The 25,280-nt window shown below is 50.7% G+C and overlaps 1 protein-coding gene and 1 pseudogene across 2 annotated transcripts in view; both read left to right on the top strand.

The window, feature by feature from the left end:
• Positions 1 to 227: 227 nt before the first annotated feature.
• CEP250 (centrosomal protein 250) overlaps positions 228 to 25,280 on the top strand; it is a 50,750-nt gene continuing 25,697 nt past the window's right edge. For both annotated transcript variants that reach the window (XM_066238088.1, XM_066238087.1), the window contains exons 1-22: positions 228 to 320; positions 1,661 to 1,756; positions 2,455 to 2,602; positions 6,324 to 6,611; positions 7,489 to 7,545; positions 8,740 to 8,822; positions 9,047 to 9,212; positions 9,986 to 10,092; positions 10,347 to 10,598; positions 11,990 to 12,086; positions 13,436 to 13,537; positions 14,035 to 14,193; positions 14,633 to 14,811; positions 15,304 to 15,486; positions 17,414 to 17,558; positions 18,397 to 18,543; positions 19,890 to 20,120; positions 20,854 to 21,047; positions 21,241 to 21,368; positions 21,564 to 21,733; positions 24,410 to 24,577; positions 24,966 to 25,100. In XM_066238088.1, coding sequence (XP_066094185.1) covers positions 6,426 to 6,611; positions 7,489 to 7,545; positions 8,740 to 8,822; positions 9,047 to 9,212; positions 9,986 to 10,092; positions 10,347 to 10,598; positions 11,990 to 12,086; positions 13,436 to 13,537; positions 14,035 to 14,193; positions 14,633 to 14,811; positions 15,304 to 15,486; positions 17,414 to 17,558; positions 18,397 to 18,543; positions 19,890 to 20,120; positions 20,854 to 21,047; positions 21,241 to 21,368; positions 21,564 to 21,733; positions 24,410 to 24,577; positions 24,966 to 25,100 — 2,889 coding nt within the window. In that variant the 5' untranslated portion in view covers positions 228 to 320; positions 1,661 to 1,756; positions 2,455 to 2,602; positions 6,324 to 6,425. The remainder of the gene's footprint in view (positions 321 to 1,660; positions 1,757 to 2,454; positions 2,603 to 6,323; positions 6,612 to 7,488; positions 7,546 to 8,739; positions 8,823 to 9,046; positions 9,213 to 9,985; positions 10,093 to 10,346; positions 10,599 to 11,989; positions 12,087 to 13,435; positions 13,538 to 14,034; positions 14,194 to 14,632; positions 14,812 to 15,303; positions 15,487 to 17,413; positions 17,559 to 18,396; positions 18,544 to 19,889; positions 20,121 to 20,853; positions 21,048 to 21,240; positions 21,369 to 21,563; positions 21,734 to 24,409; positions 24,578 to 24,965; positions 25,101 to 25,280) is intronic.
• LOC136309652 (U1 spliceosomal RNA) lies at positions 18,755 to 18,899 on the top strand (annotated as a pseudogene).

Genomic DNA, 25,280 nt, shown 5'->3' with positions numbered 1-25,280 from the left:
TCAAAACCCCCCTTGCTTGAATCTAGCAAACCTAGATGTCCTGACTCTGGCCAAGAAATCTTATTTTTCTTAATATAGCCCTCTTCCTTCTGGGCCATTCCAGTAAATCGACTGCCAGTACTCAACATGGCGAGAGACCCGGCGCCGTCTGCCTATAGGCGCACTAGTCGGAGGGGCGGGACCCTCCGAAAGGGCGGGAGTTTGGGGGGGCGGGCCTGGGGCCCAGCCGGGTGGGTCTCCGCCCCCGGTCAGGCCTGAGCCGCGGCTTCGGCCGCTCCCGCGCGGAGAAACAGGCTGGGGATCCGTGGGTGCCGAGCGTGGTGAGGATGGGCCTCAAGGGCAGGTGGGAGGCGCCCCGATTAACGGTCTGAGGCTCCGAAACCGGCCGGGTTAAGGTGTCTTCGGGAGTCACGGCGGGGCGGCGGCCTCCGGTTCCCCGGGAGGACCCCGGGGCCCACAGAGAGTTTGAGACCTGTCCTAGGGCTCCCGGCCCCTTGCCCCCGCGTCCTGCTGCTGCCACCATGCTGGGCTCCCGGCCGCGCAGGAAGGGATCTTCCTGATCCGCCGTCCAGCAGCGGGTGAGCCCCGGGTTGTCGACCCAAGGCGCTGCGCTCTCCAGCCCGTCTCGCTCCCGGCTCCCAGAATTTTGTGGCTCCCTCTGCGCTTGGCGCTTTGCACGTGATTTATCCGGGAGCGCCAGCCCACCCGCCGCCCCACTCTGGAACTCTCACTCTTCGCGACCCGACTCAAATAGCACTTCCTCGGACACCTTTCCCAGGCTTTCAGCGGGCGCAGCTGGCCTCGCTGCTCGGTGTTTGCACGCCCTGCACGGGAATTACCTTTCCTGCCCTCTTTTGCACCCGTGCGCTTGTTGGGGCTTTATGCTTTGCCGTTTTCATCTCTATATCCCAGGGGCTAGCACATGTTGATGATAATAATGACCAGTATTTACTGAATAGTCACTTGATGCATGACCTGGAAAGGTCCGTTTCATCTTAGCAATTCCATAAGGTGGATTCTATAGCTTCACATTTTATGCAAGAAGTTGAGGTACTTATAGGTCAATTTGCCTACAGCTAATAAGTGAGCGGAGCTGGGAAACCGTGTCTAGGTTGTCTGTCCCAGGAGCATGTGATAATTTCATAGAGTGCCTTTCGGTTTGGTCAATTTCTGTAGAATTGGTCATTAGCCCCGGAATTATGGAGGTCAGGACTACCACGCACATTTTATTGAGAAGGCTTAGAAAGCAGAAGTGATGTTCCTAAATATATATGGAGAGAGTTCGTGACAAAACCAAGGCTAGAACTTGCTGTTCTTTCTTCAGCCACTCTACCTTTCTTTGCTCCTTTTCCATCAGAGCTCTGCAGACCTCCTCATTTCACACCCTGTAGGAAGTGTCCCCCGCAGATCTGTGATTTCATATTTCATGATTTAGGAGGCAACTTAAGTAATGGAGAGGGCATAGAGTTTGGAAGTAGATTGAGGTTTAATCTTTGACGTTAGACCAGTTATATCCCTTCCATTCTTAAGATTTACTTGATTTTATAGAAAGGAAGGGAGAGAGAGAGAGAAACACTGATATGTTGTTCCACTTATTGTGTATTCATAATAATGGTTCCTTACCACTGATTCTTGTATGTTCCTTGTATGGAACCCACAGCCTTGGTGTACCCAGACTGGACGACACTGGAACCAACTGAGCTACCCGGCCAGGACCCCTTCCATTTTTTTGAACTGCAATTTTCTTGTCTGTAAAGTAAGGACAATAATCTCATCTCAAAGGGGTATTTTTTTTTAATGAAGTTTGCAAATAATTGTTGTGAGACAGTAAAGTGCTATACAAACTACATGATTGGGGGTTTGTTTATTTTTTACCTTTTTGGAGGTTTTAGTACTGTCAGCATTTTGCAAGACCATTGGCGGTTACCTAACATCCTAAATTCATTCAGGCGCTGTTTTAGGAGCTGGGAATACAGCAGTGAATACAACAGTGTTCTTGCACTTGGGAAGTTTATATTCTGATAGGTGCATTACATATAATAATCAGGCTGGGACAGCCAAGGTATGGTAAAGTAAACAGAAATTTGTGCAAAGGGTGTGTAAAGATTGGTGGTGTTTCTTGAGGGGTGGTTAGGGAACAACTTACTGAGGAGGCAGAAAGGGAGGGGATCCTGAAGATAACTGGAGGAGGAGGTCCTGAGAGGGTGGGGCTTGGTGTGTTCCCAGCATTACAGCGAGGAGGGCTGCACGGCTGTAGGGTGGTGAGCAAAGTGGGAGGAGTAAGACTGGGAGGTAAAACAGTTGGAGGCTGGGATCAAATAGGATGCTGTTGGCCATTAAATGATCATGGTTTTTACTCAGTAGCATTGGGGGGTTCTGCGTGGCATAATCCGTCACTGTTTTTTGTTGTTGTTTTTTTATAAGAATTTTAAATTTTATTTATTAATTTTTTAGAGAGGAGAGAAGAGGAGAGAGAGACAGAGAACTGGAGAGGAGCTGGAAGCATCAACTCCCATATGTGCCTTGATCAGGCAAGCCCAGGGTTTCGAATTGGCGACCTCAGCATTTCCAGGTCGACACTTTATCCACTGCGCCACCACAGGTCAGGCTCCGTCACTGTTTTAAAAGGATCACTTTGAAGACTGTTGAGAAGCAAGGTTGGAAGCATTGCTACCACCTAGGTAGCTTTTGCAGCAATCCAGATGTATTAGTGATCTATTTTATTTGTACAAGAAATGACCCCAAAATTTAGTAGCCTGAAACAACAATCATTTATTATCTTGTATAAATCTGGGTTGGAAATCCCAGAGCAGCTTAGCTGAATGTTTCTGGCTTAGGATCTGTCAAGGGATGGCAGTCAAGCTGGTGGCTGATCTGCTCCCAAGATGGTTCCTTACCCTGAGCCTCTTTCACATGGCTGCCTGAGTGTGTTGGGGCACAGCAGAGTGTGTGTGTGTGTGTGTGTGTGTATGTGTGTGGGGGGGGTAGTGCCTTTTATGACCTTATCCTGGAAGTCATTTCTACCTTATTCAGCTTCTTTAGCTTTATTCCAGTTCACTCTTAAGGGGAGAAAATTAAGCTCCACCTCTTTTTTTTTTTTTTTTTACAGGAACAGAGAGAGTCAGAGAGAGTGACTAATAGGGACAGACAGACAGGAACGGAGAGAGATGAGAAGCATCAGTCTTCAGTTTTTCATTGCGCATTGTGACACCTTAGTTGTTCATTGATTGCTTTCTCATACGTGCCTTGACCGCGGGCCTTCAGCAGACTGAGTAACCCCTTTAACCCCTTGCTTGAGCCAGTGACCTTGGGTCCAAGCTGGTGGGCTTTTTTTTTCTTTTTTTTTTTTTTTTTACAGAGACAGAGAGAAAGTCAGAGTGAGGGATAGACAGGGACAGACAGACAGGAACGGAGAGATGAGAAGCATCAATCATTAGTTTTTTGTTGCGCATTGCAACACCTTAGTTGTTCATTGATTGCTTTCTCATATGTGCCTTGACCATAGGCCTTCAGCAGTCCGAGTAACCTCTTGCTTGAGCCAGCGACCTTGGGTCTAAGCTGGTGAATTTTTGATCAAACTAGATGAGCCCACCCTCAAGCTGGCGACCTCAGGGTCTTGAACCTAGGTCTTCTGCATCCCAGTCTGACGTTCTATATCCACTGTGCCACCGCCTGGTCAGGCTAAGCTCCACCTCTTGAAGAGAAGAGTAGCAAAGAATTTATGGGCATACCTTAAAGCCACCGCAGTGGGCAATAGAGTGGCTTGGCTCAGGATGGTGGTGGTAAGGGTCAAAAAGTGACAGGATCTGGTAAAGCCAACCGGATTTGCTGATGGACTGGCTATAGGGTGTGGGAAAATGGAGGAAGAATGACCGTAAAGCTTTTGGTTTGAGCAGCCAGAAAGATGGAACTGCGATTTATTGACATGAGGCAGATTGGAGGAGCAATTCACTTTTGATACCGTTTCTACATCTTTCAGAGATGTTAAATAGATGTTTGAGTTTAGGATATGGAGTGTGACATTCCAGAAGGAAGTGCGGGCTGGAGACGGAACCTGGGAGTCATGGGTGTGAAGGTCTTTTTTTTTTCTTTTTTTTTTTTTTGTATTTTTCTGAAGTTGCAACCAGGGCCATTCTAGCACCTGAGGCAGAGGCCATGGAGCCATCCCCAGCACCAGGGCAAACTTTGCTCCAATGGAGCCTTGGCTGCGGAAGGGGAAGAGAGAGACAGAGAGGAGGAGAGGGGGAGGGGTGGAGAAGCAGATGGGCGCCTCTCCTGTGTGCCCTGGCCGGGAATCGAACCCGGGACTCCTGCACACAGGCTGATGCTCTACCACTGAGCCAACCGGCAGGGCCTGAAGGTCTATTTTAAGCCCTAAGCTGGATGAGATGACCTAGGAAAAGGAGGTAGAGGGAGAGGAGCTCTGAAGCCTGAGCTTTCGGGCCTCCAAGTTGTAGATGCTAGAAATGAGATGAGAGCCAGCAGAGACTGAAGGGACAGGCCAGAGAGGTAGGAGGGACCAGATAGCGAGAGGCCCCATGTGCGGGATTTATATAAGGAGCTGAATGCTAATTTTTTTTCTGAAATGAGAAAAAAATTGTCTCTGCAGACAAATATATATACTTTGTGTGTATATATACACAAATATATACGCTCGAGAAATAAAACATTTATGCCCTCAAATGTTTTTCCTTTTTTGCCTTAAGTGGCAGGTTCTGTTTAATAACAGCAGCCTACCTCTTAGTTCTTGCAGCATTTACACCCCTACTCTAAGTTTAGGTGGTGTTGCCTCTACTTTAAACTTTATTTAAATGCTCCCTTTGGAGTATTTCGAATGAGGGGAGACTAAATACATAATTCAGGTCAGTCTTCTGTCCCTACCCACCCTAGGTTCAGAGGTTACTGCCCTTCCCAGGCTGGTTCATAGCAAAAGTAGGAAGTTGGTCTTGTTCATATCACTGGTGGACAGACTGCCTGATACTGAGCTGGAATTCACAAGTGTTTATGGGATAAATTAACATATAAAAGAAGTGATTCTTTACCCTTTTCCTACAGTAATGATAATATCTCTTCAGTGGTTTACAGTTTACAAAGCACAGTGACATCCATTATCCCATTTGAATGTGAGCAGTCTGTTACCCTTTGCCAACTACTGACCTCTTCCTTTTCTGTAGGACCTTGAAGCCTACCTCCTTTCGGAGCTGTGCCAGTCTGTTTTCAGGCTGCTCTGACAGCGGGTTAATAAAAGGGTGCTGAGCTATGGCTTGGGGAAGCTCAGAACTAAACCTCAACTTCAGAAAGATTCCTGATGTAATTTAAAAACATTTTAAAATTGATTTTAGAGAGAGAGGAAGGGAGAGAGAGTGAGAGAAACATCAATTTGTTGTTCCGCTTAGTTACACATTCACTGGTTGACTCCTGCATGTGCCCTGACTGGGGATTGAACCTACAACCTTGACTCATCGGGACGATGCTCTAACCAACCGAGCTGCCTGGCCAGAGCTGATGTAACTTTCTCTGCTCCCTCCCTGTTTTTATTCTTGTTTTATGGTGATTTTTTTGTTTGTTTTAATCATAAAACACCTCAAATCATTTAAAAATAAACTTTCTCTTTTAAAACAATTTTAGATTTACAGAAAACCTTTATAGTTCAGAGACTCCCCATATACCCTATGCCCCGTTTTCCTTATTAGTAGCACCTTGCATTAATATGGTACATTTGATGCGATTTCAAATAATTTTTGAGGAAAATGAGGCATATACATAAAATGGGGCGTGTAAATAAAGTTACTTCATTTCTGTAGGGGTCAGGTTCCTTATTGTAAAGTTAGAGATTTTGACTGACTTCTTAAATAGCTTAAAAATATTTAATTATCTGCTAAGGTAAAATAGTCATATAATTCCATTTCTTTACTGAAGTAGTACTGTCACCTTCTCAAATAATGTTTGCATGTTAATGGCAGCCTTATCCTAAAAGCGTTGAATGTGAGAATTCTGGAAACTGGCAGGGCTGCCTATACAGCTATGAGGTTGAACTACATGAAATTATCATTCTTACAGGTTTTTAAAAACAGGCAAATATTGGCTATTTCATTAGCCTCAACCTAGTATCTGGGGGGTGGGGATTCAAAGGAGAGTTAAGGGAGCCTGTGGAGCCCATCAGAGCCCCCTTAGAGATCGGGGTCTATCTTAGTATTTTAAAGGCTCGGAGGGGTCCTGCAGTAAGGGAACCTATTACTTTGTCAGACTTAATGAGTATTGGCGGAATAAATTTGAGTCTTGCAGACAGTCCTTTCAACTCCACTGTGTGCTTCGGTCCCCAGATCAAGAGGAGGTCCAAGAGGGACGGCAATGATTCAAGACCCTGCTGGGAGTGGACAGCCTCCGGCTGCCTAGGGGCCTGTGGCTTCCTGTCTGGTGCCTCCATGGAGACGGGCGGCCCTGGACCGACCAGTATGGAGCCCCAGTCCCTGCAACTGGTGCTAGAGGAGCAGGTGCTGGCGCTGCAGCAGCAGATGGCAGAGAGCCGGGCAGCTTCCTGGAGGAAGCTGCAGAACTCCCAGGAGGCCCAGCAGAGGCAGGCAGTCCTTGTGAGGAAGCTGCAGGCCAAGGTGAGGCTGCCCTTCCAGGGGCGGGAGAAGGGGGGCACCCCGCCTAGAGTGGGGTGCTGGGGTGGGATGGGCTGCAGGATGCAGACCGTGTGCTGGGAACGTCCCAAACGGCCTCCCTTTGGTGCTCCCGATAACTCCGTGAGATACCTATTATCTCTCTTTTAAAGAAGGTGTCACATGGGGCCCTGGCCGGTTGGCTCAGTGGTAGAGCGTCGGCCTGGCGTGCAGAGGTCCCAGGTTCGATTCCCGGCCAGGGCACACAGGAGAAGCACCCATCTGCTTCTCCACCCCTCCCCCTCTTCTTCCTCTCTGTCTCTCTCTTCTCCTCCCGCAGCTGAGGCTCCATTGGAGCCAAGATGGCCCAGGCGCTGGGGATGGCTCCTTGGCCACTGCCTCAGGCGCTAGAGTGGCTCTGGTCGCGGCAGAGCGACGCCCTGGAGGGGCAGAGCATCGCCCCCTGGTGGGCAGAGCGTCGCCCCTGGTGGGCGTGCCGGGTGGATCCCGGTCGGGCGCATCATGCGGGAGTCTGTCTGACTGTCTCTCCCCGTTTCCAGCTTCAGAAAAATACAAAAAAAAAAAAAAAAAAAGAAGGTGTCACATGGGTCAAATCAGCTGGCCAAGTTTACTCCGCTAGTCTAGAGCTAGGACCTACTGTAGGTTTTCTGGCTCCAAAGCCCAGGATCTTGCCTCTAATACAAGAGATGTAGAGAAAGTATTATTTAGATGCCCACAGAGACACCGAAATGTTGTGGCCTTACCTCCTAATCACCACCCAGTCCCCTGGTCACAGCAGGTTTGCCCAGAATCCGCGGGGCCTTTGGTTTGGGCAGTTTGTACCAGCTGTGCTCTTGCTCAGGTCCTGCTTTGTTCGGTCCAGGTGCTGCAGTACCGAAGCTGGTGCCGAGAGCTGGAGAAGCGGCTGGAAGCCACTGGGGTGAGTGAGACCGTCTGGGCTCTCCGAGCCCTCAGTGCGCATGCTTGGTGGGCTCCTGTCAATGAGAGAGATTGGGTATGATAACAGCTGTTGGGCGGAAGCTTCTCTTTCTTCAGCTCCTGAGAGCTCTATCACATAGATACCTTTATTGGACCTTGCTTGTCAGACTCCAGGCCTTGACTCTTAAAGGACAAAATGCAGCTTCAAGAGCCTTAATCCTATTGGAAGGGTTATGGAATCAGAGGGAAGAAATGCATCTTTCCTCCAGAAGGTGTCAGTGTTTATCTGTCCTAGAGAGATGTGTGCCTTTGCAGGCCTAAACACCCTGTATGTGGCAGAGGGATTTGTTTGTGCTGTAGGCTGACCAGAACTGGCTTTGAAAGACTCATCTATGCCTGACCAGCGGGGGTGCAGTGGATAGAGCATTGACCTGGGATACTGAGGTCCCAGGTTCGAAACCCTAAGGTCACCAGCTTGAGCGCAAGCTCGCCAGCTTAAGTGTAGGCCTATAGACATGGTTGCTGGCTTGAGTCCAAAAGTCTCTGGCTTGAAGCCCAAGGTCGCTTGCTGAGGCCCCTTCCCCCCAGTCAAGGCATATGAGAAGCAATGAACAAATAAAAAGGTGACACAACTACAAGTTGATGCGTCTCATGCTTCTCCCTCCGTCTCTCTCTCTCCCTCTCCTTCTCCCTCTCCCCCCGCTCTCGAAAAATCTCATGTCTCACACTCCCCTCGGAAAAGTTCTCTCGAGGAAGGAGAGAACCCAAGCTTACTGAGGACTGGTCCACACAGGGCAGGCACCGGAGAACAGTTATATAGTTAGGTCACTTCATCTGCAAAGCAACTTTCTGAGGGCAATGGTGTCGCCTGCATTTTGTAGCTGCAGCTCAGAGAAGTTAAGTAACTTCCTGCGTTGGTGTGGTAGAAATCAAGGCTGTCAATGAAAGCTCTACCTTAAGCTTCTTAGGTTGGAAGTTCTCACTACCAAATGCCGCCTTTCAGAAGTCACTGGCTCCCTTTTGGAGAGGGGTGCAGTGGCCTTCCTCTCAGGCTGCAGTGATTGAGAAAAGAGGTGTACTGCTAACAAAGGGGAGAAAGAGGAGAAAGAGGGCCAGCTGCGGAGAAGGGGCGTTGGGAACTGGCCTGAGTGATGCTCCCTTTGGAGGTAATAAGGCTTGTCTCTGTCTGGCGAAGGGACCGACCCCTCAGATGTGGGAAAGTGTGGAGGAGCCAAACCTGGAACAGCTGCTCAGCCGGCTGGAGGAGGAGCAACAGAGGTGACGGACCCCAAATTTTTGGGCCTGGCTGCGTGGCCTCTGGGTGGGAAAGGCTGGTGGGGGACCTCTGTCCGGAGGGCTCACCCGGATTAGAACCGTGGACTTTCGGCCTTAGCCCTGCAGTCCTGGCATTGGAAGGCCGGGCGGCTTGCCTCTTACTCCAAGACGGCCAGTGGCTGGACCGGACCTTTATTTTGCACTCGCTCCCGGCCCTCCCAGTGCAGGTGTGAGAGTCTCGCCGAGGTGAACACCCAGCTCCGGCTGCACGTGGAAAAAGCTGACGTGGTAAATACAGCGCTTCGGGAAGACGTGGAAAAATTGACAGTAGATTGGAGCCGGGCCCGGGAGGAGCTCATGAGGAAGGAGAGCCAGTGGCGGATGGAGCAGGAGGTAGGCGGGGCGGGGGTGGGGCTGTGGAGGGGGCTGTGCTGCGGATACTGCCCTGGTCAGTGTTGGGAGGGCTTCTCTTGGATGGCAACTGGGCTGTTGGCATTAAAGTCTCTGACCATCCCAACCACTCGGACTGGCAGCTTTGCCCCGCTTGGGCCTTCAGCATAGTTCCACCCTCACTGCGTAGTTGGGGTTTTGCTGGCAGCTGACACGACACTTAAAGCAGCTCTGACCCAGTGTCCGTGGCTGGCTTAGGTTTCAGGTGGATCCGAAAGTTGACTGACTCCCCTTGGCTGGCGGTCTGCATATGCAGATGCTAAGGAGGCAGTTATTTCAATCGAATGGGGAGGAAAGACCAGATAGGGCGGACCCTGGGGAATTTTCAGATCCCAGCTAAAGGACACTTGATGTTTTCTGAGGAGGTGCCAGGTGTTATGCTAGGTGATTTACATATGTCATTTCATCCTATTGTAAAGCTGGTGACAATGGTAAGAGATCCCATTTGTTGAGCAGCTAGTTTATCCTTGTCTAGTCTAGCTCAGAGGAAGGCCTTAAACCCAGGACCTAGATCCCAGGCCCTTTGACCTCCTGAATCCCTCTGCTGACTTTATGAAGTTCTCTAGCACAACTTGAGTGTAGACAACTATTTATAAGCTATCTCCTGTGAGTCCCTCCTTCCCTCCCCGTCAGTAGTCAGGAGGAACCCAAGACTCCTGTGTTGGCAAAAGATAGCCCTCTACCCTTTGGTCTGACCTGGCTTTCTGGAAACACAGTTCTTCAAGAGCTACCTGAAAGGGGAGCATGGTCGCCTTCTCGGTCTATGGCGGGAGGTGGTGACCTTCCGGCGCCACTTCCTGGAAATGAAGTCAGCCACTGACAGGTGAGTGGGGCATTACGGAGGGAGGAGGTCCGCCTCTGCCATCTGGACATGGGACCATGGGCTGCTGTTGCAGGGGATTAGATGACAGAGGGTGGGCCAGAGAGGGCAGGTGAGAGGAAGAGCTGGTGGGGAGGGGTGGTGGTACTGGATTCAGATGATTTCTCCCAGACCTGCTCCTCAGGCTTCACGGGGCCGAGTCCCCATGTCCCTTCCCTGGTCCCTAGTGGAGTCTGTGCTTTCCTTGCTGTGCTCAGAGATCTGACGGAGATCAAGGCTGAACATGCGAGGCTTTCAGGATCCCTGTTAACCTGTTGTCTGCGTGTGACTGTGGGAACACAGTTTCGGGAGCCTGATGGATCTGGGAGGCTGGAAGGGAGTGAGCCAAGCCAGCTGCTGCTGCTCCTAGCCAAGACCCAGGAGCTGGAGACGGAAGCCCATGAGAGGAGCCAGGAGTTAATACAGCTGAGGAGTCAAGGGGATCTGGAGAAGGCCGAGCTGCAGGCCCGGTGAGAGGGGCTGGGGTCCTGGGGAGGGGTTCCTGCAGGGCAGCTGACTCCTGTGCGGTGTCAGAGATGTGGAAGAGATGTGACGAGCATTCCCCCCGTGAAAGAGGAAGGGGGTATGCCAGAGGGAGTCTCGTTTGAAACCCAGTGCCACAGCTGGGGTCGTGTCACTGCTCTCTGCCCTCAGACTGTCTTGCAGCTCAGTTTCTCGCCTGTTGACTTACAGAGCTAGCTATGACTCTGTCCTCTATCGGCACCAAGCCACCTGCCATCCCCAGACCAGCCAGGCTCTTCCGTGCTTCACTGCCACTGCACATGCTGACCTCGGCCTGGAATGCCTCCTTCCCTTCTCTCTCTTCCTTAGCCTTTAAGACATAGTTCAAATGTCACCTCCTCTGTGAGGCCCTCTCTGGCCTCAATAGCCTGTTAAATTACTATGCCCCAACGTGGTCTTTTGACCTGCTTGTTATAGCATTGATTGCATTGTATCTCACTGATTATAGGTTCCTTTTATTGTTAGGCTTTTAAAGTTTTTTCGATTATAATAAAATAGATTTTTTAATGATGATAAGAAGGATGAGGACATAAGCAAAGAGCCCATCTGAATTTCAGAGCCAAGTTCAGTTTAGACCCCATGGCCAGGGTTGTGTTGCCACCTATTGGTGGTGTCTGTAAATTGCAGTTCGTTTTGTTTGGTTGTGAAGGCATGACGGAGACCGTGTCCTAGTAAGTGTTGTGTCTGGTGCTTTGCGCTTCATCTGCTATAGGGTAGACAGTCAATACGTTTGTTGAATGATGCAGGAATTAAATGAGTGACCATGCAGTGCGTTAAGGCTCTTAGACTTGGTACAGAATAAATTATTAAGACTTTGAAAAAAATTTTTTTCAATTCCTGGATGACATTCACTCAACACAATGCCCTGAGCTCCAGGATATAGTACTGAAGTGATCAATATGTATGATGATTTTCCTGAACGAGATTAATATCGGGAAAGTTGACTCTAATCTCCCCTAAGTCGCCCCTCCTTTTCCCTATCAAAGCGACCACCTTGGGACGGAGGGACCTTGGGACTGTCCCAGGTGGCAATTCTGATGTTCTTATTGACTTCAGGGGGCTTGACTTCAAGACCAAGTGGGGCCTGGCAGGGCCCGGGCCCGGGCCCGGGCTTCCCTTCAGCTCCCAGGCCCCCAAACATGTGCTCCAGCCTTGAGATGTGGTAAATCCCTGCGTGTGTCTGAGTGGCTTTGGCTCCCCCGCTGTGGATTCAGGGAGCGCTGGGTGCCCGGGACTCTGGGGGCTGCCGTGGAGTGTCGTGCTGGGGGCGGGGAGTGCTGCAGAGGAGCTCGGTCCGCATCCGCGGGCTGCCCTGGTGACAGTGCTGTGCTCTTTGCAGGGTGACTGAGCTCTCTGCCCTTCTGACCCAGTCTCAGAAGCAGAATGAAGATTATGAAAAGATGGTGACGGCTCTGAGAGAGACCATGGAGATGCTGGTACACGATCCTTTGTTCCGGAAGGCACTGGGAGTGGGCCCGTGGATTTCTTGTCCGGCATGGGCAGGTGGTGCGGGGTTCCGGTTCAGTCTTCCTCAGTGAAGTCCCCTAAAGCTAAAAAATAAATTTTGGTTGAATCTGAAAACTGACGAGGTTAGTCTGGAAAAGGAAGGGTTTGAGGAAGCCATGATGGAGCCTTCCCCAGATCTGAAGGACTGGCACTGGGGAGCATGTCGACTTATTTCCTGTTCCAGATGGGCACAAGTAGGGTTTGGCATTGGCTTTGTGCCAGGCACTGTGTTGAATAATTTACATGCATTTTTTCCATTTAAGCCAGTGGTAGTCAACCTGGTCCCTACCACCCACTAGTGGGCGTTCCAGTTTTCATGGTGGGCGGTAGCGGAACAACCAAAGTATAAATAAAAAGATAGATTTAACTATAGTAAGTTGTTTTATAAAGATTTATTCTGCGATCAGGCGGTGGCACAGTGGATAGAGCATCGGACTAGGATGCCGAGGACCCAGGTTCGAGACCCCAAGGTTGCCAGCTTGAGCGTGGGCTCATCTGACTTGAGCAAAAAAAGCTCACCAGCTTGGACCCAAGGTTGCTGGCTCGAGCAAGGGGTTACTCAGTCTGCTGTAGCCCCACAGTCAAGGCACATATGAGAAAGCATTCAATGAACAACTAGGGTGTCACAATGAAAAACTGATGATTGATGCTTCTCATCTCTTTCCATTCCTGTCTGTCTGTCTGTCCCTATCTATCCCTCTCTCTGACTCTCTGTCTCCGAATAAAAAATAAAAAAAGATTTATTCTGCCAAACTTAGCGAAAATCTGACATAAAGTACTTGGTAAGAAATTATTATTATATGCTTTAACTTGCTGTAACTCTGCTTTATAAATTTTATAAAGTAAAGTTACTTCTCTACTTTATAAATCACCATTACTGTGGAACCGGTGGGCGGTTAGAAAATTTTACTACTAACAGAGATACAAAAGTGGGCGGTAGGTATAAAAAGGTTGACTACCTCTGATTTAAGCCTTAAAACCTGTGAAGTAGGTAATTTGTATTTTAAAGAGAAGAAAGCTCAAAGGGGCAGTTGCCTCAAGTTACCGAGCTAATTAGTGATAGAGCAAGAACTCGAATCAAGGCAGTCTAATGTGGAGCTCTTAATCACCAATCTGAGCTCTTACTCACCACACCCTATTGTCTTCAGAGTCCTGGGACATTAGCATTCGGGTACGGTTAGGGAAAAGTGGGGTGGACAGACTGAGCTTCTGGTTGATTTGGGGAATGGGAAGTTCTTTTCTGAGAGTGGCTCTTAGGCTCTGTTTGTTCCCCGTTTAGGAAACAAATCATTCCAAATTAATGGAACATGAGGCATCTCTTAGTAGGAACGCCCAGGAGGAGAAGCTGTCTTTACAGCAGGTGATCAAGGACATAACCCAGGTATGGTGAGCCTCCTCCCTGTGTCACCAGGTTGGCCTCCCTCCCTCCCAGGCCTGCAGGGCCTCCAGTCTACTCTCTGAGGCGTTGGACTCAGGGTCCTGTGGGGTGACTTCTGAGTGTATCTGAAGCCTGCGGCCTGAGGGAGAGGAAGTACCGTGTGTTCACACGGCCTGCTCACACGGGCCCTCCTGCCTGCCAGCTGGTATTCTCCGGCCAGTGGCTGGATTCTCTACGTTACCCCAGGAGCCTCTCCTTCCTTCGTTTCCCCACGTATCATTACCTCAGCGTGCTCTGGCCGTGTCGCTAGTCTAGGTTCGGGAGGCTGAAGGTAGAGAGTGGAAGGAACCAACCCTTCTTGCCCTTAGATGCCCTCCTCCCACCCCCCAGGGAGAGGGCCCGAGAAGGAAACATCAGCTTTGGCCAGGCTGGAGTGTTTGCCCCCATGTGGACTCGAGGCCTCGGTCACTAGACTGATGACCTTCTGTGCTGGGTTTCAGGTCATGGTGGAAGAAGGGGACAGTATGTCCCAAGGCTCTGGTCCTGAGAGCACGTTGGAGCTGGACTCCGGGGACTTCTCCCAGTTTGATTGCCAGGACCCAGACCAGGCTGTCACGCTGGTGCGCTCGGTGCTGACTCGGAGACACCAGGCTGTGCAGGTGAGCACCCAGCATTCCTCCTCGCTGCGGGGTGGGGTGGGGGGGTGTCTAAAGTGCCTTGGGCCCCAGGCACCCTCCTAGGCCGGACCGCCCCTTTCACTCTGGGACCAGTTGCAAGGTGTCTTGTCGATACCCCAGAGTGCCCTTTGTACCTGTGGGTAACAGCACATTCTCTGTGCCAGTGAATGCAGACTGGCAGCCCAGGAGAGTGCGAGTGGGAGTTCCCCGAGTCTAAAGCCCCCAAAACACTGTACATTTGGAAATGATGAACTCGGAGACTCCAGGAGCCACGGAGCCCAGTCACCTCCGACCCTCTGTCTGCCCATGGCCACATCTGTGCTTAGCTCACCCGTGTCACAGTAGTCCCAGCCCCCTTGCCCAGCCCTATGTTTAGTCTCCTCACACCCCTTCTCCCTCACTTCTTCCTCTCCCTGTGCAGGGCCTGAGGCAGCAGCTTTCTGGCTGTCAAGAAGCCATGGGCTTCTTGCAGCAGCAGCATGATCAGTGGGAGGAAGAGGGCGAGGCCCTGAGACTGCGGTTACAGACGCTCACCGGGGAGCGGGACACACTGGCAGGGCAGACTGTGGACCTCCAGGGAGAAGTGGACTCACTCAGCAGGTGAGCAGGGGCTGCAGGGCAGACTGGGGACCTCCTGGGAGAAGGGGGCTCGCTCAGCAGGTGAGCAGGGGCTGCCGGGCAGACTGGGACCTCCGGGGAGAAGGGGACTCGCTCAGCAGGTGAGCAGGGGCTGCGGGGCAGACTGGGACCTCCGGGGAGAAGGGGACTTGCTCAGCAGGTGAGCAGGGGCTGCTCGGTCCACTCCCTCCAGCTCGGCTTGGTCTTCCCTGGCCTGCCGTGTCCCCTCCCGTCATGTTTCCGGTTGGCTGACCTGCGCTCCCTGAAGCCCAGGGCTGCTCAGGGCTCCCTTGCTTTGTGCCCTGCTTGTTCCTGCTCACTCAGTTGTGGGTTCTTATGATGATAAGTTTCCGGTGCAAAAGGGAGAATTCGATATTTAAAGGAAACAGATACCTCTGTCGTTTGGCCCTGTGATGTCCGCCTCCAGGAAAGACTGTAGGTTCCAAGGTCTCCTCACCTCTGGTCTCCTTCCAGAGAGCGAGAGCTCCTTCAGATGACCAGGGAGGAGCTGGAGCAGCAGCTGGCCGTGCTGGAGCAGGAAGCATGGCGCCTGCGCAGGACAAACATGGAGCTGCAGCTGCAGGGGGACTCCGCTCAGGGCGAGAAGGAGGAGCAGCAGGAGGAGCTGCACCTGGCTGTCCGGGAGAGGGAGCGCCTGTACGTGGACCCCGTGCCTTCCTCGCCGGGGCTTGATCCTCCCTTCCAGTCCACACCCTCCACCCATCCCCTCAGAAAGTGGGGTCCACCAGAGCCTGGCGTGCAGTGGGTTCAGATGAGCTTACTGCCTCTTCCTCTGCAGAGAAAGTTCACTGGGCTTTGAGCGTCCACACGGACGAGGTTCTATGGGGGATCCAGAGATAAATAGGACATGGGCGCTAAGCTCAAGCACTTCGCAGTCTGATGGGGGAGACAAGCGAACTAACTGTGGCGCGAGGCCAGATAAAGTGTGAGCCAAATAAGAGTTTCGGGCCAGGTCCTTCGGGAGCTTAGGAGTAACAGTTAATTATTGAAAGTGTCATGGAGGAGTGGCCTTGGAGCTGGGTCTTGACACATTCTGACGTGTAGAGAGTGGGAGAAGGGCCGAAGGCACAGATTAGCAAAGAAAAGGAGGCAGGAAGGTTCATGATGTGTTCAGAGGAGCTTGGGCTGGCTAAAGGCAGGACTTACCCTGGGAAGTAATGGTGAATGAGCTGGTCAAGAAAGAGTTACAGCCTGACCTGTGGTGGCGCAGTGGGATAAAGCATTGACCTGGAAGTGCTGAGGTTGCCGGTTCAAAACCCTGAGCTTGCCTGGTCAAGGCACATATGGGAGTTGATGCTTCCAGCTCCTCCCTCCCTTCTCTCTCTCTGTCTCTCCCTCTCCTCTCTAAAATGAATAAATAAATAAATAAATAAATAAATAAATAAATAAATAAATAAAAAAAAAGAAAGAGTTACAGCTGACCAGGCGGTGGCGCAGTGGATAGAGCGTCGGACTGGGACACTGAAGACCCAGGTTCAAGACCCCAAGGTCGCTAGTTTGAGCACGGGCTCATCTGATTTGAGCAAAGCTCACCAGCTTGGACCCAAGGTCACTGGCTTGAGCAAGGGGTCACTGGCTCTGCTGTAGCCCCCAGTCAAGGCACATATAAGAAAGTAATCAATGAACAACTAAGGTGCCACAACAAAGAATTGATGATGCTTCTCATCTCTCTCCCTTCCTGTCTGTCTCCCTGTCTGTCCCTTTCTCTGACTCTCTCTGTCACAAAAAGAAAAAAAGAAAGAGTTCCTGAGGAAGGGGACCTAGCTAATCTGTAAAAAGCAAGGCCTTTCAAGCTGGATAAAAGCTTTATTTACTAAAGTATGGCTCTGCCACTTGGACAGATTACTTTATTTGTAAAATAAAGGTGATAATATTTACCCTGAAGGGTCATTAGGACGATTAGAGAAGTATCTTTTTTGCAAAATGCCAGCATAGGGCCCAGTATATGGTAGGTTTTGAGTAGCTGCTGACAGAGACTGTGTCTCCTTCACCCTTGGTCTAACCCTCCTCCCCTGCGCCCTGCCTCCTTGTTCCTACCTAGTAGGCACAAATTGGGGAATCTTGAAGGATTGCTATATATAAAGATCATGACTTGTGCAAGGAATGGTTCTTCCTGTAACAAGAACTAACAATTCACAAAAATAACTGCATGTTTTAAAATGTAATTTGTGTGAATGAGGAATACTTTTATCAATATTTATATGATTCAAAAGTCAAAACCATTTAAAAGGATAGACACAAAGTCTTACTCCCTTGTGCTTCATTCATCCAGCGTCCCTTCCCTCTGTAGGTAATCATTTAAATTAAGTTCTTGGTTATCTTTCTAGTGCTGCTTTATGCAAATTATGCAGACTTCTTATTTTCCCCGATTTCTTGCATAAAGGGTAGTACACTACATGCACTGTTCTGCGCCTTGCTTTTCTTCACTTTATATGTCTTGGAGATCTTATCAGTTATTAGAGTCCTTCATTTTGTTGCATAGCTAAGGTAATTATATGCCTGTTACCTCTTGGGGTGTGGCCACTCCCTGAGATTTCCTTCAGCCCTCTCCTTCCCACCTTAGTCAGGAGACACTGGCGGGCCTGGAAGCCAAACAGTCAGAATCACTCAGTGAGCTGATCAGTCTTCGGGAAGCCCTGGAGTCAAGTCGCCTGGAAGGGGAGCTGCTGAGGCAAGAGCAGACAGAAGTGACCGCGGCACTGGCCAGGGTGTGTAGGCCGCCCTGCACTGGCTGGGTGGGGTGGGCCACTTCGAAAGCTGTGTTTCCAGGTGAGGTTGTGCAGCCTGCCTCATTCTTCACCCTGCAGGGCATGACCCTTTATAGTTCTTGCCTCAGTTACTAGCCTCTGCTTTTGGGTTCCTTCCCTCCCAACACACTCTCTATGTTGGAATTAGAATGGTTTTCTGAAGTGTGCATCGGTTATGTCAGTTTCTTTTCTAAAACCATGTAGTGGCTTCCTGGCTCCCTGGTGCCGCATTCAAAGCCCTTTGCATCTGCCCCAAACTGTTTCAGCCTCCTCTTCATTCCAAGTCCCTGTTCTAACTCCTCATACGCCTTGCCTCTCCTCCTGCCACAAAGCACCAACTGCAATCTGTTTCACCGTGTTCTTTCATGACTCTTAAGACCTTCCACGTGTTAGACTCTTCCCTTCATCCGACTGCTTCTTTCCTTCCCCTTTAACCACAAACTGTTCATCTCAGCCGTACTCAACTTAACTGTCAGCTCGCCTACCAAGCATTTGTGATTCTCTCAAACTGAATCAATGCTTTCTTTGAGTCCCCAGAGTATGTTGTGCTTACCTCGTCTATGCTCTAGCTACAGTAGTTGTTTACACATCCTGATGTCTGTGCCTCCATGCTGTGAGCGCCTCTCTTACTCCTCAGTGAATGAATGAATGGATGAATAAACGGAAAACTTGTTCAGAATGTAAGGGAAGGAATGGAGAGCTAACTAATCTCTGTGCAAGGGAAGCAGCAGGTGTAGGGGATGTGAGCTGTTGCAGGAAAACTGGAAGTAGGAAACCCTTTGACTCTCTTTGTTTCCAGGCCGAACAGTCCATTGTGGAGCTGTCGAGTTCCGAGAACAGCCTCAAGGGTGAGGTAGCTGATCTTCGGGCTGCAGCTGCCAAGCTTGGTGCCTTAAATGAGGCTTTGGCCTTAGATAAAGTTGGGCTGAACCAGCAGCTCCTCCAGGTGAGCAAGGATTTTCTGGGCCCTGACTGAGGGTAAGCCAGTGACAGAGGAAGCTGATGCCCATGACAAGGAAGAATCCTGAAATGGATCAGCCCAAGACAGACCAGCTCCCAAATGTAGTCTTGAACTGAGCTGAAGCAGTATTTATAGTGCAGAAGAGAGCAGGCCTTAAGGACTGGGCTTAGTTAGCCAGTAAAAACCGTCCCCTCCCATACTTAACCAGCAGAGGAGATACCATGATCACGAAGGGCAAGGCTTTTCCATTGTACTCCGGAGGTGCTGACCCCTGTGATTCCCCTAAATGTGGGAAGACTGCATAATTTGTGGTAGTGGGGACTGTGTTCGCTCTCCCCTATAGAAACACAAAAAAGTATAGTTCCCTCCCACACCTAGAGCAGACCCACCTTTAGGGTAAAACCACTGGAGCTAGGAAGGAGGCCCATGCCCTCATGGAAGGAAGACTAAGTTTTTTATTTGTTTTGTTTGTGGTTTTTGTGGGGGTTTTTTTTTGTATTTTTCCAAAGTTAGAAGTGGGAGGAAGTCAGACAGACTCTCACATGCTCCCGACCAGGATCCACCCAGCATGCCCACCAGGGGGTGATGCTCTGCCCATCTGGGGCATTGCTTCATTGCAACCGGAGCCATTCTAGCACCTAAGGCAGAGGTCATGGAGCCATCCTCAGCGCCCGGACCAACTTTGCTCCACTGGAGCCTTGGCTGTAGGAGAGAAAGAGAGAGATAAAGAAGAAAGAGAGGGGGAGGGGTGGAGAAGCAGGTGGGCGCTTCTCCTGTGTGCCCTTGCCAGTAATCGAACCCGAGACTTCCACACGCCAAGCTGACGCTCTACCGCTGAGCCAACCAGCCAGGGCCAGAAGACTAAGTTCTTAGTTTATTTTTATTAACAAATAAATGTAATGACTGCTGGATCTCAACACGTATGGGGTCTTACATAATAGAGATGACAAACAGGAAGGCTGGGCTTTTAATCCTGTTGCATGAAATAGCAGCAATCACCAGAAAAGGGGCCGCTGAAGAGCGAAGTCTCACAGAATCTTCCCTGTGGGTTGCAAATTTAACATGTCTCTTTTCTATCTGCTCCCTTGAGTTGCAGAAATCTTTGTTGTTTTCTTATTCTGAACTTTTTGAGAACAGGATTTGCCTTTTGTATCTCTCTCAGTACCAGTGCATCTAGTGCCTGGGGTATAGGCTGTAGACCAAGTGAATGCAGAGTCCCCTCTTACAAGCACTCCTGTGTTCACCTTCGGAGAACAGATTCCTGTCTCGCTTGATCTCTAAACTGTCAACATTTGTCTTTGATGCCCTTCCCTTCCCTTGTTGGTCAGTAGTTGGAACAGGAGAAGCAGTCCGTGTGCGGCAGGATGGAGGCCGCAGAGCAGGCCAGAGACGTTCTGCAGGTGGGCCTGGCAGAGGTGGAAGGGAGCAGGGAAGCCCTGTGGGAAAAGAACAGCCACCTGGAGGCCCAGCTGCAGAAAGCGGAGGAGACCAGGGCTGAGCTGCAGGTGGAGCTCAGGGGCATCCAAGAGGAGAAGGAAGAACTCCACGAGAAACTAAGCGAGGTGAGAGGACAAAACGCATGTCGTCGTGTTAAGGTGTCATACATGCTCGTTAAACACTACAGAAATGATTCAGAAAGTGACGAAGTCTTACTTCCTAGAAGTGACCAGTGTTACTAGTTTGGGGTCTGTTCCAATTTTTAAAGAATGCCTATAGGAATCCTTCAGTGGAGCCCACTACTCCACACCCCCCGGCTTGAATGAGACGCGCTCCTCTATGCTCATAGTACCTTGTGCACATTTCAGCCACACACCGTTCATACTATATTATCTGTTTAATGTCTCCGCCATTAGATCAAAACCTCCTTGAAAGCAAGGCTATGTCTTACCTGTTTTTGTTCCTCCAGCTTTTAGTTCGGTGTCTAACACATAGCAGGGGTTCAGTAAGTTTTCCCTGAACCAGTGACTGGTTCGAAGGTCATATTTCTCCTCCACCAAACTTCTCATTGCCCTAATAATTATACATACTCTCCCTTCTCAGAGTCCCTTTCTCAGAGCACTGATCACTTTCTTTCTGGTATTACACGTGTGTCTTACTTCTTAAGACTAACGCTCCTTAGCGTGGGCCTCTTGCAGCCCTGGCACAGGGCCTTGCCCCAAGGAGAACACGCTGCCTGGACTGGCGGCTCTCGGGGCTGATAGGGAAATGCCCGTGTGAGTGGACAGTGCCCAGGGCTCACAGCTGGGTCCAGAATCCCGGAGGAGCCTGTGGCCCTAACCTATTCCTTCCCCTCAGGCACGTCACCAGCAGGAGTCAGCCTCCGCGCAGCTGGAGCAGCTGCACCAGGAGGCCAAGTGCCAGGCAGAAGCGCTGGCGCGGGAAGTCCAGGAGAAGGAGGCCCTCGTGCGGGGGAGGGCGGCTCTGCAGGTGCGGCTGCAGGCTGTGGAGCGGGACCGGCAGGACCTCTCAGACCAACTGCTGGGGCTCAGGTAGGGCCGGCCCTGCTCAGCCAAGGGCAGAGAGTAAAGTTCCTTGCCCAAGGTATATGGGTTCTGCATGAGTTACGGATCTGTAATCGCCCCCTAACTTCTCCGGGTACCCAATACTTAGATCCCAACCCCTCTTAAGGAAGGGGAAGGGGCTTGATGGGTAAGAACTCTCCCTGATTTCTGAACCTGACAGTTCAGCCAAGGAGCTACTGGAGAGCAGTCTGTTTGAGGCCCAACAGCACAGTTCTTTGATAGAGGTCACCAAGGGGCAGCTGGAGGTCCAGCTTCAAACTGTCACACAAGCCAAGGAAGTAATCCAAGGTGAGAGCCCAGCTGGCATGGGCACACTCCGTTCCATGGGGGTGTGAAAAGCCAGGAAGGCCGTGGGAAGCATTCGAGGCCCTTCTCCGGCCAGGTCTGGGCCTCCGAGAAGGGAGCTACTCATCGGGTCTGGGGAGAGGAGTAAAGGGAAGAGGGCAGAGGCTTGGAGACCAGATCCTGTCCCTGGCACCTTAGGGGAAGTGAGGTGCTTGAAGCTGGAACTGGACACTGAACGGAGCCGGGCAGAGCAGGAGCGGGAGACGGCGGCCAGAGAGCTGGCCCGCGCGGAGCAAGAAGGGCAGACTGCCTTGCGGCAGCAGAGGTCAGCCCACGAGGAGGAGGTGACCCGGCTCCAGGAGAAATGGGTAGGTGGTGGGCGTGGCTGGGGGCCAGGCGGGCAGACCTCCTCCCTTCAGGGAGTGCTCCCCGGCGGACTCTTGGTGCAGACACTACTATTTATAAGAGTGAAATCCGGATAAGACTAGCCTGGTCACCAAGGTGCAAACTCCATCTTCTAGCTCTTTTTTATTTTATTTTTTCATTACAGTTTACGTTCAGTATTTTGTATTAGTTTCAGGTGGTTAAACAATCATAGAGTTTACAAAGTGTTCCCCCCAAATTTCTAGTACCCACCTGGCACCATACATGGTTATTTCAATGTTAGTGACTATAGTCCCTTGGCTGTACTTTACATCCCAGTGACTATTTTGTATCTGTCAATTTATACTTCTCGATCCCTTCACCTTTCTTACCCAGACCCCCAGTCCCCCCCCCTCTCTGGCAACCATCAGAATGTTCTCTGTATCTATGAGTCTGTTTCTATTTTGTTTGTTCGTTAATTTTGTTCTTTAGCTTTCACTTATAAGTGAAATTACATAGTATTTGTCTTTCTCTGACTAACTTATTTCATTAGCATAATACCATCTAGGTTCATCCATACTCACAAATGGCAAGATTTCAGTCATTTTTATGGCCGAGTAATATTCCACTGTATATATTTACCACTGTTTTATTCGCTCATCTGTTTTTGGATATTTGGGTTGCATCCATATGTTGCTGTTGTGAATACTGCTGCAGTGAACATAGGAGTGCATATATTCTTTTGAATTAGTGTTTTGGGTTTCTTTGGTCCAGCTTCTAGCTCTTACATAAGTTAATGTGTGACAATCTCTAAGAACAGTTGCTGGCATACAGTGAGCTCTAGGTTAGTGTTAGCTGTTATTCTTGCTGCAGTATGTACAGAGACTGAGTGGGGCCCAGGATTCAGAATTGTTGAACTGGCCCGAGGAGGAAAGGGAGCAGAGGAATGCCGTGGGCCCGCCCTTGCCCAGTTCAGAACTGTGTTTCTTTTGTTTTCTAATTATATAATTTTTTCAATTTTCTTTTATTGTTATTTTAGATTTATTTCTACCATCTTACGCTATTTGTCCTGACCTTTTATATCTTTGGGGGAGGATTGATCACTTTTCTTAACTCTTTGTAGAGAGTTAAATAGGATGATTAAGTTATCGTCTTTTTTCACCTCTTTCTCTCTCTGCTACTTTAGGTGATGTGTACTCTAGTTTCTTTCTTTTTAGTTGTTTCCTTTAATGTTTTAAAATAATTAGGGTCAAATGTGTGGTAACAGAAGGAAATTAGACTTTGGGTAGTGAGCACACAATACATTACAGAGATAACGAATTATGTTGTACATCTGAAATTTATGCAATGTTATTAACCATTGTTACATCATCAATAAGTTTAATTTTTAAAAAACCTTTAGTTAATCAGTATATTTACCTTTTTCCTGAATGAGGGGAACACTTAGAATATTTTATCTGCATTTACCCCTCTACCTATTTATAATTTTATTCATGATGATGGTGATAGGTATCAAATTCTGAATGCTTTCTGTGTGTACGCACCATTTAAAGTGCTTTACATGACTTATCTTAATCCTCGAAACAACCCTAGGAGGACACTTGTTACCCCGCTTTTCTATTTTTTTTATTTTATTTTTTGTATTTTTCTGAAGCTGGAAACGGGGAGAGACAGTCAGACAGACTCCCGCATGCGCCCGACCGGGATCCACCCGGCACGCCCACCAGGGGACGATGCTCTGCCCACCAGGGGGCGATGCTCTGCCCACCAGGGGGCGATGCTCTGCCCCTCCGGGGCGTCGCTCTGTTGCGACCAGAGCCACTCTAGCGCCTGGGGCAGAGGCCCAGGAGCCATCCCCAGCGCCCGGGCCATCTTTGCTCCAATGGAGCCTCGCTGCGGGAGGGGAAGAGAGAGACAGAGAGGAAGGAGGGGGGGAGGGATGGAGAAGCAGATGGACGCTTCTCCTATGTGCCCTGGCCGGGAATCGAACCCGGGACTTATGCACGCCAGGCCGACGCTCTACCACTGAGCCAACTGGCCAGGGTACCCCGCTTTTCTAGATGAGGGGACTGAGGCCCAGAGATGAACTGAGGTCACACTAGTATTGAGGGACTAGTTACAGTGGACTGTGACCAGGCGGCCTGGCTGCAGAGCCTTCAGCACCACCATGAGAAGCTAACGGGGTTGGTTAGTCCGGGAGGTCAGGGGAGGCTCTGGTCTTTGGGTGGACCTCTGGGAGGACCAGGCTGCCATGTCCCAATGCTCTTGTATAAGGCAGGAGACTTCCTCGCCAGGCCCAACCTGGCCTTCCGGGAGGCTGACTCCGCCATGCTGAGCAGGGGACAAGGCAGCAGCGCAAGTCTGTCACCTCAGTCCGTTGTTACAGCTGTCACCCATGGTGTGGTTGCTTTAAAATAAGACATTGAGGTTCTGTTAAGGACAGTTGCACTGTAGGAAGCACTTTTACATGTGAGATCATTTGACAGTTTTATAAATCTTTCCCATAAAGTACGGTGAGACAGGTAAGGCAGGGCTGAGAGCCTCACTTCACAGACGAGGAAACGACTTAACAGCAGTACCGAGGTCGCGCTGGTGAGCAGCGGGCTTCTGACCCGCATCTGGCTGTCCTGCCCCCTCTGCTCACCCATGTGGTTCTCACCATGCTCCCTTTGTCTGGTCAGGAGAAAGAGTGCTCCCGGCACCAGCAGGAGCTGCACAAGGCCCTGGAGAGCCTGGACAGGGAGAAGATGGAGCTAGAAGGGAGGCTGAGGGAGCAGCGCGCAGAAGGCGAGGCCCTCCGGGCCCGGAGGGAGGAAGAGCAGGCCGAGGCCGCGAGTGCCCTTCGCCAGGTGGGCGGCTGGACGAGGGCCAACGGTCCCCCCACCTTTGGCCACTGCCTGTCCCACTCCCGGGAGCAGCGCTGCGGGGGCTTCTAGGAGAGAATGTCACTGCCCACTTTGCTGCCAGTGGGCTGGGTGATCAGCAGCATGAGCTGCGGGGCCGGCAGTATGTCACACTTCCTGAGGGCGGGCTGCCGGTCACCATATCCTGTCAGCTTGAGAAGCAGAGGCAATCTTTGCACTTCCTGGCTCTCAGCCGGGAGGAGCAGACCTCCCTTCACCCTCAGCCCCCACAGCATGAGCTGGGAGAACCGCAGAGCAGCTGGAATCTGCTGGTGGCCCCACAGGGAGCGTGGTGACAGCGCTCGACAAGGCCTGTGCCCCTGCACCCCCGCAGATGCAGCTCGAAACAGAGAAGGAGAGGGTGTCCCTCCTGGAGACACTGCTGCAGACCCAGAAGGAGCTGGCGGATGCCAGCCAGCAGCTGGAACGGCTGAGGCAGGACATGAAGGTTCAGAAGTTACAGGAACAGGTATGGAGGGTGGTCCGAGCAGGGAAGGAAGGGAGCACTGATTTACTCAGCACGGGGCCGGGCCCTGTGCTGGGTGCTGACACAGGACAAGCACGACGGTGTGGCACGCGGCGAACATGACGGACATGGTTGCTGCCCTTAGCGAGCTTATGTTCTAGCGGCAGAGGCAGACAGCGATGG

This window comes from Saccopteryx bilineata, chromosome 6 (genome assembly GCF_036850765.1).
Source record: "Saccopteryx bilineata isolate mSacBil1 chromosome 6, mSacBil1_pri_phased_curated, whole genome shotgun sequence".
In the NCBI taxonomy this organism is placed as follows: domain Eukaryota; kingdom Metazoa; phylum Chordata; class Mammalia; order Chiroptera; family Emballonuridae; genus Saccopteryx; species Saccopteryx bilineata.
This window is presented reverse-complemented; position numbering and strand designations above follow the sequence as displayed.